The sequence below is a fragment of the Neophocaena asiaeorientalis genome, unplaced genomic scaffold (genome assembly GCF_003031525.2).
Source record: "Neophocaena asiaeorientalis asiaeorientalis breed wild unplaced genomic scaffold, Neophocaena_asiaeorientalis_V1.1 scaffold46, whole genome shotgun sequence".
Classification (NCBI taxonomy): domain Eukaryota; kingdom Metazoa; phylum Chordata; class Mammalia; order Artiodactyla; family Phocoenidae; genus Neophocaena; species Neophocaena asiaeorientalis.
The window spans coordinates 15,844,776-15,860,677 of NW_020175393.1; the positions used below are offsets into that span (position 1 = coordinate 15,844,776).

Here is a 15,902-nt window from a genome sequence, read left to right on the forward strand (position 1 = left end):
TTCCTGTGAGTTGGTTGATCAAAGGATAACAAATCCACCCTACAAGATCTTCTGAAAGAGTGAGCCACGGGTAAATTCTTACACAAAGAACTAAAGGGAGAATTGATGTGTGGCCTGAAGGAGGCAAAAAGAGCCCTGCAATGAGTATGAGGACCCTGGGACCAGATGGCAGCAGACAGCAGGTGGACAGGAGGGGGTGACCAACAAACATCACCTCTGTCTGTGTCCAAAGCTTGCCAGGGAGAAGCCTTACTAGCAAACTTCCTCCTTGCCTCAGTCCTCCCCAAACTCCCTCAAGCAACCCTGCTGGAGGACACCATCCTCTCCCAAGGTCTCTCTCTCCTCCCAATTCTGGTGCCCTTGCCTTTGACTCACCGACTTTCAGTTCTCCGCCTGCAATAAGCATGCATGCCAGGCTCAGAACGTTGCTTCTGTCCACAGGGAATTCTAGAGTCCCCATCACATAGAGGCCTCTGAGGGACGGAAGATCTGTATCCACAAGGACAGTCCTGTCTGCAGAAGGAAAAGAAATTGCTCAGACCCATAAACACAACGACTCCTCCAGCGACCTGCACTGCGGTGCTCGAGGCAGTTCAGGAGCTGCTTCCCTTGCTGCCTGGGCCAGGAGAGGGGCAGGATGTGGAATAGCAAATGGTTTTCCAAAGTCTAGGCTTTCATAAAGAGGCAGGGGAAACAAGAGGCATGATGCATACATTCTGCCATCGTTTTACAAACTGAGGGTCATGGCCAAAGGCATTGCTGATGCCTCAAACCCTGCCCCAAGCCTACTTTAGTGCAAACGTCCAGATGAGCTCCACACCCTTTGTCCCCATCCCTCCAGTTTGGCTCTCATGTCTAAGAGGTAGACAACCATACAGACGACCTTGGCCTCTGAAGTCAGACTATCTGGATGTGAATTCCAGCTCTGCTACTGTCTGACTGCGTGGACCAACAATTTTACCCCTCTGTGCCTCAGTTTTCTAATCTGTGAAGTGAGGATGATAATAAAAATACCTGCTTCATTCATAAGGTTTTTGTGAGGATTAAATGAATCAACAGACCTAAAGGGCTGAACCATTCTCAATTCCTCAGTCCCACCACGAAAAGCCCAGTGTCTGGTACATGCTCAATAAACACTGGAAATTTTCATTATTAGTACTGTTGTCCATTAGCTTGGCAAGCTTACAGAGCTCATGGGACAAGTTAAAACTTATTCTTAATTTCCCCTTCCATAAAAGCAGTTTCCATACAACTTCAGGAGAAAGAAACATTGATTTTTGTTTGAAAGTAACAATAGAGTAATACATGAGTAAAAATTCACCTTTAAAACAGTAAATATTTCATGTGTGCCAAAGTATTAAGTGTTACTTTCTGAGGCTTGGTAGTAATTCAACCCAAATTAAAGATATCAAATAAACATTTCTGCTTACATCTTAAGTATCATAATCACTGACACATGCAAAGATTTTTAAGGAATTTTTAAAAAAATTATTTTGTTGAAGTATAGTTGATTTACAATGTTGTGTTAGTTTCTGGTGTACAGTAAAGTAATTCAGTTATACATATATATATATTCTTTTCCATTATAGGTTATTAGAAGATAGTGAATATAGTTCCCTGTGCTATACAGTAGGTCCTTGTTGGTTATCCACTCTATATATAATAGTTTGCCTCTGCTAATCCCACACTCTCAGTCCTTCCTTCTCCCACCCCCTCTCCCTTGGCAACCACAAGTCTATTCTCTATGGCTGTGAGTCTGTTTCTGTTTCATATTTAAGGAATTTTTTAACATAATCTCACTTCTCATTCCAGAAAACAATGCACCTGTTGTTCTTAAGGACTTGCTCACCCAAATTAACTTCTCAGGAGTTGTCTTTTCTGGTTCCTGCCTACTGCTCAAAGGATAAGACCACCACACCTTCCTATGGCAGAGAGTAGAGGGTTGTGAACCAATCATTTCCCTCTTCCTCCAGGTTCATAGTTAGACTACCTTTTCTAGACTCCTCTACAATTAAATGAGCCATGTGACTGAGGTGTAGTCAATAAAACAAAGGCAGAATCGAAGTGTGACATCCCCGGACCTGGTCCCTAAATTCTCCTGCACGTATTCTCTCCCTCCCCTTATGTCTCAGTTAAATAGTATCACACAGGTTCTCATGGTGTGGGCATGGGCCAAACAGCATCTGCATCACCCACTCATTCATCAGAAGCAACCCAAGTTTTAGCTCTGCTGGTAAGCCATTCATGGGCTCACACTGGATCCACCACTCCCTGTGAAAATCTCTCTTCTTACAACATAGCACTAAAACACATTATTGTAATTACATACATGATTATTGCTTGTAAGGAGGGAACTGTCACTGGGCTGGTCCTCAGTGTAATTATGTCTTTCTCTCCAACTGTTACTTCCTTAGGAGAAGAGAACATCCCTTTTTCAAAATCCCTAGTGCTTACTGTGACATCAAAGATAAAGCCGTTAAATAAACATTGCCCAGATCTGTTGAGTTTAGTTCCCGACACCCCTTAAAATTCAAGTTTATTAGTGACTGATACAAAATGAATTATCAGGCTAAACAGATGAAAATAAATTTGCATTTCAATTTCAATGTCATGTCTGCTCCTTTCCACACATTCAAACAAAAGAAATATCTAGAGAATGTTCTAGGTTTAACATATATTTTATAGATTCATGGCTTTAACATGACTTCAAAAGCAAGATAGAAATTATTTCAAGCAAACACTTTTCAATACAAGAGTTCTATACAAATAGCCTGTATCTCTGCCAACCTATGGTCCATTCTACCAGTGTTTGGCTGTTGAACCTGATTGTACAAAATAACTGAATTTCTTCAATAAAGGTTTTCTCTCATTCACAAAATACTTACAAACAACACACACACACAAAAGCATGATATTAGGCCTCTTTTGAATATACTTCTCAGTTAAAATATGTCTATTACATGCAATTTAAAGTTTTCCCTTTGGTCTTTAGCACATTCCCCCTTCGTAGATGTTTTTCTTTATTTATTTTTTTTTACTGCGCCATGAAGCTTGCGGGATCTTGGTTGCCAGGCAGGAGGTCAGGCCCAAGCTCCTGTGGAAGGAGCTCTGAGTCCAAACCGCTGGACTAACAGAGAACCTCAGACCCCAGGGAATATCAATCAGAGTGAGGCCTCCCAGAGGTCCTCATCTCAGCACCAAGACCCAGCTCTATACAACTGCCTGCAAACTCCAGTGCTGGATGTCTCAGGCCAAACCACCAGTAAGACAGGAATACAGCACCACCCATCAAAAAAAAGAAGAAGGAAGCCATAACAGAATAACTGAGGCAGAAGGATGGATAAGTGAGCTGGAAGATAAAATGGTGGAATAACTGCCAGGGAGCAGAATAAAGAAAAAAGAATGAAGAGAATTGAGGACAGTCTCAGAGACCTCTGGGACAACATTAAATGCACCAACATTCAAATTATAGGGGTCGCAGAAGAAGGAGAGAAAAAAAAAGGGTCTGAGAAAATATTTGAAGAGATTATAGTTGAAAACTTCCCTAACATGGGAAAGGAAATAGTGGATCAAGTCCAGGAAGCACAGAGAGTCCCATACAGGATAAACCCAAAGAGAAACACGCCAAGACACATATTAATCAAACTATCAAAAATTAAATACAAAGAAAAAATATTAAAAGCAACAAGGGAAAAGCAACAAATAATATATAAGGGAATCCCCATAAGGTTAAAACCTGATCTTTCAGCAGAAACTCTGCAAGCCAGAAGGGATTGGCAGGACATACCTGAAGTGATGGAAGGGAAAAACCTACAACCAAGATTTCTCTACCCAGCAAGGATCTCTCTCATTCAGATTTGATGGAGAAATTAAAACCTTTACAGACAAGCAAAAGCTGAGAGACTTCAGCACCACCAAACCAGCTTTACAACAACTGTTAAAGGAACTTCTCTAGGCAAGAAACACAAGAGAAGGAAAAGACCTACAAAAACAAACCCAAAACAATTAAGAAAATGGTAATAAGAACATACATTTCAATAATTACCTTACATGTAAATGGATTAAATGCTCCCACCAAAAGACATAAACTGGCTGAATGTATACAAAAATAAGACCCATATATATGCTGTCTACAAGAGACCCACTTCAGACCTAGGGACACATACAGACTGAAAGTGAGAGGAAGGAAAAAGATATTCCATGCAAATGGAAACCAAAAGAAAGCTGGAGTAGCAATTCTCATATCAGACAAAACAGACTTTAAAACAAAGACTATTACAAGAGACAAAGAAGGACACTACATAATGATCAAGGGATCGATCCAAGAAGAAGATATAACAATTGTAAATATTTATGCACCCAAAATAGGAGCACCTCAGCACATAAGGCAAATGCTAACAGTCATAAAAGGGGAAATCAACAGTAACACATTCATAGTAGGGGACTTTTAACACCCCACTTTCACCAATGGACAGATCATCCAAAATGAAAATAAATAAGGAAACACAAGCTATAAATGATATATTAAACAAGATGGACTTAATTGATATTTATAGGACATTCTATCCAAAAACAACAGAATGCACTTTATTCTCAAGTGCCCATGAAACATTCTCCAGGATAGATCATATCTTGGGTCACAAATCAAGCTTTGCTAATTTAAGAAAATTGAAATCATACCAAGTATCTTTTCCAACCACAATGCTATGAGACTAGATATCAATTACAGGAAAAAAAACTGTAAAACATACAAACCCATGGAGGCTAAACAATACTCTACTAAATAACCAAGAGATCACTGAAGAAATCAAAGAGGAAGTCAAAAAATACCTAGAAAAAAATAAACAATGAAAACATGATGGCCCAAAACCTATGGGATGCAGCAAAAGCAGTTCTAACAGAGAAGTTTATAGCAATACAATCCTACCTCAGGAAACAAGAAACATCTCAAATAAACAACATAACCTTACACTTAAAGCAATTAGACAAAGAAGAACAAAAAAAAAACCCCCAAAGTTAGCAGAAGGAAAGAAATCATAAAGATCAGATCAGAAATAAATGAAAAAGAAATGGAGGAAACGATAGCAAAGATCAATAAAACTAAAAGCTGCTTCTTTGAGAAGATAAACAAAAGTGATAACCCATTAGCCAGACTAATCAAGAAAAAAAGGGAGAAGACTCAAATCAACAGAATAAGAAATGAAAAAGGAGAAGTAACAACTGACACTGAAGAAATACAAAGGATCATGAGAGATTACTACAAGCAACTCTATGCCAATAAAACGGACAACCTGGAAGAAATGGACAAATTCTTAGAAATGCACAACCTTCCAAGACTGAACCAGGAAGAAACAGAAAATATAAACAGAGCAATCACAAGCACTGAAATTGAGACTCTGATTAAAAATCTTCCAACAAACAAAAGCCCAGGACCAGATGGCTTCACAGGTGAATTCTATCAAACATTTAGAGAAGATCTAACACCTATCCTTCTCAAACCCTTCCAAAATATAGCAGAGGGAGGAACACTCCCAAACTCATTCTACAAGGCCACCGTCACCCTGATACCAAAACCAGACAAAGATGTCACAAAAAAAGAAAACTACAGGTCAATAGCACAGACGAACACAGATGCAAAAATCCTCAACAAAATACTAGCACATTAAAAGGATCATACACAATGATCAAGTGGGGTTTATTCCAGGAATGCAAGGATTCTTCAGTATATTCAAATCAATCAATGTGATACACCATATTAACAAACTGAAGGAGAAAAACCATATGATCATTTCAATAGATGCAGAAAAATCTTTTGACAAAATTCAACACCCATTTGTGCTAAAAAAAAACTTTCCAGAAAGTAGGCATAGAGGGAACTGACCTCAACATAATAAAGGCCATATATGACAAACCCACAGCCAACAATGTCCTCAGTGGTGAAAAACTGAAACTATTTCCACTAAGATCAGGAAGACAAGGTTGCCCACTCTAACCACTATTATTCAAGGTAGTTTTGGAAGTTTTAACCACAGTAATCAGAGACGAAAAAGAAATAGAAGGAATCCAAATCGGAAAAGAAGAAGTAAAACAAACTCATGAAAAGATGCTCAACATCACTAATCATTAGAGAAATGCAAATCAAAACGACAATGAGGTATCACTTCACACCGGTCAGAATGGCCATCATCAAAAAAATCTACAAACAAGAAATGCTGGAGAGGTGTGAAGAAAAGGGAACCCTCTTGCACTGTTGGTAGGAACATAAATTGATACAGTCACTATGGAGAACAGTACGGGGGCTCCTTGTAAAACTAAAAATAGAACTACCATATGACCCAGAAATCCCACGACTGGGCATATACCGTGAGAAAACCATAATTCAAAAAGAGTCACGTACCACAACGTTCATTGCAACACTATTTACAATAGCCAGGACATGGAGCAACCTAAGGGTCCATCAACAGATGAATGGATAAAGAAGATGTGGCACATATATACAATGGAATATTACTCAGCCATAAAAAGAAACGAAATTGAATTATTTGTAGTAAAGTGGATGGACCTAGGGTCTGTCATACAGAGTGAAGTAAGCCAGAAGGAGAAAAACAAATACCGTATGCTAACATATATATATATGAAATCTAAAAAGAAAAACTGATTCTGATCAACCTAAGGGCAGGACAGGAATAAAGACACAGACATACAGAATGGACTTGAGGACACGGTGAGCGGGAAGGGTAAGCTGGGACGAAGTGAGAGAGTAGCATTGACATATATACAATACCAAATGGGAAATAGACAGCTAGTGGGAAGCAGCTCCATAGCACAGGGAGATCAGCTCCGTGCTTTGCGACCACCTAGAGGGGTGGGATAAGAAGTGTCGGAGGGAAACGTGAGACGGAGGGGATATGGGGATATACGTATGCATATAGCTGATTCACTTTGTTATACAGAGAAAGTAACACAATAGTGTAAAGCAATTGTACTCCAATTAAGATGTTAAAAAAAAAAAAAGATGAGTTAGACATGTCTCCCATCATCAGGTGAAGACAAATAAATACAATGCAATATCCTTGAAATGATAATATAATTTTTCATTACATGGAGATTGACCTCATCTTCATTTTCATCGACTTCAAAATAGAAGGTCTGTCCAAGTGCCTATTATTTTAAAAATTCTGTGAAAATGAAATAAACCTATTACCACTAAAGAATTTTGTAAAAGAATTCTCCTTGTATTACGGTAACAGAGATGACAGCTAGCATTGCAAGTGATACAGGCAAAACACTTCCTCCTGACTTAGTATCTAGAGCAGATCAGGTCCAAATGGACCAACCCTCAGCTATAATGACAGCTTCTAGAGGATTTCTCTCTGTTCCAGGTGTGGAAAGTTAGGACCAATATGTCACATTGTCTAGGAGTAGCATGATTTCCATGAAGTTACTCAAGACGTTTCAGAAAAATCATTCAGAAGCAGTTATGCACACAACCCATTTAGAAACTTGAATGACAGACCACATCTAATTTAACTGTGGCCCAGTGCTTTTCACCTTGTCTTGACTTGGCCAAGGCTCCTGCATCCTACTATGTCAGTGACCAATCTATCCTACTGAAGAGGATAAGCACTGGCATATGGGGGGAACCATCTGGAATTTCTGTTGCTCAATGGGAGGCTGATGGGGGAACATATCTGGAAAGAGACTCCAAAAAGAATTAATGAGTACCAGATGTAATTAAAGACTTCTTTCCCCCTCGAAGGAGCTCAGGACCAGCCATGGGGTGGTGACTCTTGGTCCAGAATTACACCCTCTTTCTACTTGTTCATCCATCAAACACTAAACATCCCACCATCTTTATTTTAGTGTTTTTTCCCATGCGGTGTTTGGGGTTTTTTTTCTCCCCTGAAATGGTTGTATTTTGACAATGAGAAGGATAAAGCTTTATAAATAATATCTGGAAAGTTAACACTCATGAAAAATCACCTGACTTTCCCCACGTATCAAATGCAACTACAAAAATAAAAACAAAGAGGCATTAGTCTTCTATAAATGCATAGCTACACTTAAGACCAGAAATCCTGAGCCACATCAAAAGGCAGATGTCTCCGACAGAAGGCGAGGGCTTCTTTGTATCAGAAATGATCTGACTACTATAGCTACAAAGCGTGCCATATATTTCAAAACTAGATTTAAACTCACTTTTTTTCCCCAGCAAAGTCAGGGGATCAAGGTCACTATTGTGTAGCATTCCAAGGGTCTGACATTCATCTAAATCCTGTAGAAAAGAGATCAAGGGCGAAGGGCACAGATCCTGGGAATAATGATGGGGTCTCGCGAATAAGCACAATTTAGGGCAGGCAGACCCACTGCTTGTGTTATATTCACTGTATCAGGCCCATAACTTAGGTGGTGAAGACAGTTTCCACTACAACCCTTCTACTGTCAGGAACACAGCCTACACCAACTTTGGACATGTCTCTGACTTCTAGGGGAGAATGATGGCATGCAAGGGCAGAGCAGGACATACAAGGACTATTTGTAGGCTTGTTATTTTCCTGTACCTTCCATAATTAATAAGCTTGTTTCTACATTCAGTCTTAGCTCCAATACTTTCCCATAAATATGTGAACCAATGGAAAAATAAGTTTTAATGCCATTTCAATCACTATTAAGTGACCCAATCTTCCTTTTTAAAAAGAGAAGACTATTTTTAGCTCTAAAGTAACTATCTTAGATACTTAGATATACATATGTACACAGTCATTGGTAGTATTTTCTCTCCTTTGTAGTCATTTAGCTTTTGGTGACTCTAACGATTTATCCAAATATTCCATCTATCACGATATATGAGGATGGCTCATCCAAAAAAATTACTTTTAGAATAGAATGGAAATTGTCATACATAAACAGTTCACAGGAATGAAAGGTTAACATGATTGAAAATGAAAGTCAAGTAGACTAATATACAGAGATGTTGGTATTCATTTATAAAGAATTCGTTGTCTTATAGAAAAATCAGAACAAAGTGCTAGAAGATGATGCAGTCTTTCTATAACTATATTCTTTTCAAAGAGCTGCTAACTTTACAGCCTGCCTTTTTCATCAAATCCACACAGGTGGTTTCTTTATTCTACTCTATCATTTTTTTCAAACTGGTCTTAAATATAGGCAGAAGAGGCAGTTTTCAAAGTACCCAGAAGCACATGATTCAGGCCTGAAAGCCAGCTTCCTTACACCTTGAAGAAAAGCCATCTGCCTGCCTGGTGTGTGTGTCTTTGGGGTGGGGGTAGGGGGAGGCTGCTCTCTTCACTCTCACCTCATGAGAAGAGTCCAATTTAAACTTCGGACAACAAATTCCCATCCCCTCCCCACACACACTCTCTCTGTGTCTTTCTCCATCACAGACAAACGTGCATAATTCCCACAGTAGAATCAACATTTTAAATTATGATATTTTAATTGATCAATAAAATGTTTAACATACAGTGTTTATCTCTTCCTCTAATCTATACCATCTGTTCTTCAAAAATATTTTGAATCTATTTAATAGGAAGGTCTTTAAGTAAAGTTACCAACTGTATCAGATCAATCCTCTAAAGCCCAAATTCTGAAAGGAACATAGCAGAAGGTGCTGCCATTTTTATAGAAACAGAAAAGAATTTGTGCCTTCTTTTATTCCAGCTTTCTTGGTTTTGTTTTATTTTTAGTCTTGAGATGCTGTTATGCTGCAGTTCTCTCCATTAGGCTTCAAAGAATTCAGCGTGGCCAACTTGGTATTGCCTTTTTTTAATACAACTTTAATATTTAAAAAATTGATGTATAATTGACATGCAAAAAGCTGTACATATTTCATGCATACAACTTAATGAGTTTAGGAATAAGTATACACCCATGTAACATCACTACAATCTAGGCCATAAACCTATCTATTCTTTCCAAAAATTTCTTCCCACCCTTTTATCAACTTATTTACTTATTTATTATTACTTTTGGATAAGAACACTTAACATAATATCTACCCTCTTAGCAAATTTTAAGTACAGAATATCGTATTGTTTGCTATAGGCACTTTGCTGTACAATAGCTCTCTAGGACTTATTCATCATGCAGAACTGAACATTGTACCCTTTGACTAGTACCTCTTCGTTTCCCCATCTTCCCTGTCCCGGCAACCACTCAATTTAAAAAATGGGCAAAGGAACTGAATAGACATTTCCCCAAAGAAAACATAACAAATGTACCACAGGTATATGAAAAGGTACTCAACATCACTAATCATCAGGGAAATGCAAATCAGAACTACAAGATATCACCTCACAACCCTAGTATGGCTTTTATCAAAAAGAAAACACAGATAACAAGTGTTGGCAAGAAATTGAAAAAATGGGACCTTAGTGCACTGTTGGTGGGAATTATAAACTGGTACAGCCACAATGGAAAACAGTATGGAGGTTCCTCAAAAAATTAAAAAGAGAACCACCATATGATCCAGAAATTCCACATCTGGGTATTTACCCAAAGGAAGTGAAAACAGGACCTCAGAGATATCTGCATGCCCATGGTCATTGGTTTTGCCACTTGAAACAAGGTCCATGGTGCTCTGATTGCTCAGGTGACTCAAGACTCAAAAAAACAAGCAACAGGATAACAACAGCAAAAACCTAGACCTTGCAATCCCCAGGAGACATAAAAGTGAAGAGCAGGCATTCTGATAAATTTGAAGTCAGATGTTTTATCCACATAATGAGGGCAGAGGCTTTATCCACATAATTCTGTTATCTCAATGTATCATTAATGAATTTGTACTAACCTAAAGTTTCATGATTAAATTCCTCTCCATCCCTTGCCGTACACGACACATTCATATTTGGAAAGGCATAAACTGGTAAGTCTCAGGTGACCCAATTATTAAATTTTTACATGTGGCAGTTAGTGTTAAAGCCAAATGAGGCACCAAATTTATTTTCCTATGTGGGTTTTTGTTTTGATTTGTTCCTTAAGAAAAATAATGAAATCAGCTTGTAGTAAATAAATATATTTTCCCAATTTAATCCTGAAGAAAAAACATGAAGATCTATGAAATAAGTGATATAGCTCCATGTAGCAAACATTATATTCAATGAGTTTATTTCCCCTTCAGCTCTTTTTTGAAAACAAATCCTCTCTTTTTTTCTCTGCTTGACACTAGAGAGGGCAATGTGTCCAGAAAACTATGAGATTCTTTACTTTTCTTTAATGTTATTGGTTATTGTTTTCTCAAGCTTTCAATTATTTCTTCCAGCTGGAGGGAAAAACCCCTCCAAAACACTATTAAATTCCTTAAAAATAAAATGCTTGTATTCTATTTGTTTTAAAAATTATATGCATTATTTCATAAATGCATAATTGATGCTTAAAACAGAACTTAGAATATAGTACCTGACTAATAAATATTGAGTAAATAACCTCTGTTCTACATTTTAACACATTGTATTCAAGTTCATAACTTCTGAGCAAACTAGTCTGTATTTTCCATTCCTAAGATCATGAAGTGCTTATGTTCTATATAAATATAAGAATTACTTCTGTAGAGGTGTTCACTGTTCTCAACATTTCCATTGTTATATATTTTAAAAATTCCCAAAGTCTTTAAGAATTTCTTTGTAAATTCCAATAAATTAATTTATTTAATGCTTGGGGTTTCCAAAATAACTTCCTTTCCCCTTGAGTTCAAATACATCCCAGAGACCATGAAGGTTCCTAAAACTTTTATTCACAATTCACATGTATTTCAACAATAATATCCAGACTTTACAACCCCTGCCATAAGTCCCAATACTCTAAAATATCTTCATACTGCTTGGCAAAGATACTGAAATCCCCATCCTTAGGTTTAATCCTTTTTAATCCAGGGTGTCTAGAAATTCCCAAGAGAAGAATGATATATAAAGCAAAATTATCACTGACCAGTAAGTTTATTCATTCACCCATTCATTCACTTAGCAAATATTATCAAGTGCTTTGTTGGATACTGACATATGTAAAAGAAATGAATATAAATAAAATAAGGCTTCCCATTCCACAGGGAGAAGTAAATACTTTTATGAGATTGATTGGATGAGTTTTTGGTGGAAGGAAGAAGTAGATCTGAATCCTTTGTAGTATTTGCTTCTGATATGCACCAAAATAATCATGGCAAGACCCAGGCACTATTTCAAAGTAAGGAACATTGTGTCTGTTTCTCCCTTCTTTCTAGTGCCCATCCATCCCCGAGAACCCAATGCCTTCATTTCCTCATAACCCCCAATGGCTGGAATCCCCATGATGCCCCACCTACCTACCCTCCACACATATCCAGGGTCTAAGTAGTTCTATAGTCCCATTCACATCTCAACTATACCCCCATTCTCTCCAGGCTATAGTCACTGACACCTGACTAATAAAGAATTAGTGTAAGAAAAACATGTAGGCTAATCCATCTACTACTATTTGCCCAAGTGCAGCAGAATGCTCACCTGATTAGAATTCAGAGACCTAAATTTGAATCCCAATTAAGCCATTCCTTGGGAAAATTGCTTAGCTTCTCTGATTTTCTGTTCCCCACCTGCAAAATAAGAGAACTAATATTTTATGGAGGTGATAGTAAGGATTAGGTGAAACATCACATATAAAAGTATTACAGTGGGGCTTCCCTGGTGGCGCAGTGGTTGAGAGTCCGCCTGCCGATGCAGGGGACGCGGGTTTGTGCCCTGGTCCGGGAAGATCCCACGTGCCGCGGAGCAGCTGGGCCCGTGAGCCATGGCCGCTGAGCCTGCGCTCCAGAGCCTGTGCTCCGCAACGGAGAGGCCACAACAGTGAGAGGCCCACACACCACAAAAAAAAAAAAAATTACAGTGCCTGCCCTTACCAGGCATAAAAGTATTAGCTATCATCTGTTTTTTACACCCAATATATATTTTTGAATGTTCGCTCTATGCCTGTCACTTCATTATTTGGTGAGCCAAAGAGACATAGGCCTGGCTCTCATGAAACTTAAGTTTTTGTGGAGGAAATAGACATCTAAATATAATCACACAGATAACTATATAGGCACAAACTGTGCTAAGTGGTAAGAAGGAAAAATGCAAAATATCATGGGGATAGAGCACTCTAGACAGAAAAAGTAGTATATATGAATAGCATAAAGTGGGGGAAAGCTCCATACACTCAGAAGACTGAAAAATAGCAAGGGCACCTAGACTGAAGAAGCTGGAGGGCAGTGGTGAGAGGTGGAGGTGGAAAGGCAGGCAGATGAGCGGGTCAGGCAGGACTTTGAAGGCTACGTGACAAATTGGAGACATTCTCCTAAGAGTGACATAAAGCCAACAAAGAGTTCTAAGCAGGGAAATTACATAACCACTTTGTATTTTTAAAAGATCACTCTGGCTGCAGTGGAGAAGAATGGAGTTGATAAGGGCAAGACAAGCCAGAGGAGAATAGCTAAGGGGCATCCTAGTGGTTCACCTGAGAGGTGGTGAAAGGAGAGATGATGAAAAGCAGGCAGATGGGAGAAATACTTAGGAACAGAATATACAAGATTGGTTGAAGTGTCAAGAAGAACTGTGTAGTCGGTAATGGGAGACGACATCATGGGCTCAATCCGAAAAGCTGGGGAGGAGCAAGGTGGCAGCTGGGAATGGCAGACTCGTGCAGGGAGGAGAGGAATAGAGGATGCTCTCCAGGGGTTTAGTTTGAGATACCTGTAAGTCATCTTAGTAGAGGTTTCAATTTGACAGTTGGACATATGGGTCTGATACTTGGAAAAAGAAAAAATATTTTCCTGGCTTTAAATACTGTCTATAGGTTGATGGCTATCAAATTTACATTCTCAGAAATACCAGGGAAGCAGAGACAGAACGAGGAGAGAAGAACTAGCATCAAGAAGTCGATGAGGGCTCAAGGGAATTTTTTAATCATATGGACATGCAAAAAGATGCATAAGTGCTGTCGGGAAGCATCCTGTAGCAGGGAAAGGTTGTAGACAGGGAAAGGAAACAACCTGGAGGGGAAGACCGGCACGTGATGCAGGGAACGCCAGGTGAGACTGATCTTTGAGAGAAGGTAAAACACTTTCTCTGTTAGAACAGAAGAAAAGAAGGTAGGGGCACATGCAATCCGTGTGCACTCATCTCCTTTCAAGAGGAAACTGAATATTTGTACAAAGTGTACAAATTAAAACACCCTGCAAAGATTGCAAACTTGGGACACCCTTTCAGCGCACCTTTAAATCACATAATGTAAACATTAAAATCCACCTGACAATAACCAATCAGGGATGATCTCTATTACAAAACTTTTAGTATGAAATGAATCTATATATCTGGGCATTTGGCTTAGTTTCTCCCTAAAAAATTATATTCCCTCTACAACATCTGAATGGGGTTCTTTTAAAAGTAATTGAATTTATAGATTCATATGGGGGAAAAATGTTTGCAACGTTGTGTCTTCTTGTACTGGTGTGTCATAATTTATTCACCTAAGTTTTAAGGGTTTTTCTTTTTTTCATATGCCTTGTTAAGTTTACATCTAGGGTTTTTTTCCATAAAAAATAGAACCTTTTGTCTATTACCTTTTCTAATTGATGATTATTATGATATAAGAATGCTATTGCTCATTATATATTGGTGTGGTTTCAGCTGTTTTACTGATCTCTTTTGTTTAACAATATTTCATTTGAATTTCTTGTATTTTTCTAGTGAAAAATAATATGTTTACCAGTAATTGTTTTCCTCCTTCTTTCTCATGGTTATGCCCTTTATTATATTTTTTCTTGTCCTATTGCATTGTCTGTCATCTCCAGTCATAGGAGCTGGTTTGCTCCTGATTCTAACAGAAAGTAATTAATCTTTCATGGTTATCTTTGAACTTTCCTGTGGATTTCTTATAAATACTTTATATCAGGTTAAGAAAAATTTCTTCTATTTCTAGCCTAATAATTTTGGGGTTGGTTGAGTAGGCAATGAAATCGATCAAATGCTTTCTCTTTCATAAGTTGGTAAGCCTTTGTGGGAAATCCTCTTGTTACTCCTACAGAATCCTCTTGTTATTACCATGTATACATTTTTCCTTTGGGTGGGGAGAAGATAAGTTTGACACACTGTGATCATTAGCTGTAACTTTTGCCCCTAAGTAATGCATAAAGATAGCTCTGTGCCCCATTCAAGAGGAAGACTGCATATTTTTCACACCAAGAAAAAAAAGCAGAAAATGGAATACTGTCAAAAAATCTTGCTTGAAATATTTGCTTAGATTTTATTTTTATTTTATTTAGATGCTTCTATGAAATAACTTGGAGAAATTTTCCCTTCAGTGTCCCAAATATGCTGAGAAACTTGTGACTGGACACCATTATAAACCTATAATTTGTTTCAATGATTTAATCCTTCCTCAGCACTTCTTAACCCATCCTCTCTGCCCCACTGTCCTACTATGTTTTTTTTCTTCATACTCAAAGTTAGTTCCCCAAAATAACACTTCCATCACTCACCCCCATGACTACATGGGCTCTGCAGCCTTGGACGTTTTAGGTCTTCAAGAGCCCATTCTTAGGTAGAGAGACAGAGTAATGTAGGTGAAAACTGGCACTGTATTTGATAAGGGGAGAAAGTTAAACTTTTTTGGCCGTTCTCTGGCTCTTCATATATTGAAAAGTGTACCTTATTATTATAAAGAGATTCAAGGTACAGTCTTGGGGAGAGAAAAGTGTTCCAATGTTGCCTTAATTAATTACGTTAATAAATTTTTCCTGAAGTAGAAACATACTTGCATTCTTAGGATTAAACTCTATTTAATCATTATATATGATTCTTCTAAAGACAGGTACATTTGATTTTCTAAAACTTCTCATCAATGTCAATTAGATTAGCACCTAATATTCTTTCTTT

General features: G+C 38.1%; 1 protein-coding gene across 11 annotated transcripts in view; it reads right to left on the reverse strand.

Moving 5' to 3' along the window:
• PKHD1 (PKHD1 ciliary IPT domain containing fibrocystin/polyductin) overlaps nucleotides 1–15,902 on the reverse strand; it is a 600,926-nt gene that overhangs the window by 325,992 nt on the left and 259,032 nt on the right. For all 11 annotated transcript variants that reach the window (XM_024765924.1, XM_024765923.1, XM_024765919.1 and 8 more), the window contains one exon: nucleotides 376–513. In XM_024765924.1, the coding sequence (XP_024621692.1) occupies nucleotides 376–513 (138 nt within the window). The remainder of the gene's footprint in view (nucleotides 1–375; nucleotides 514–15,902) is intronic.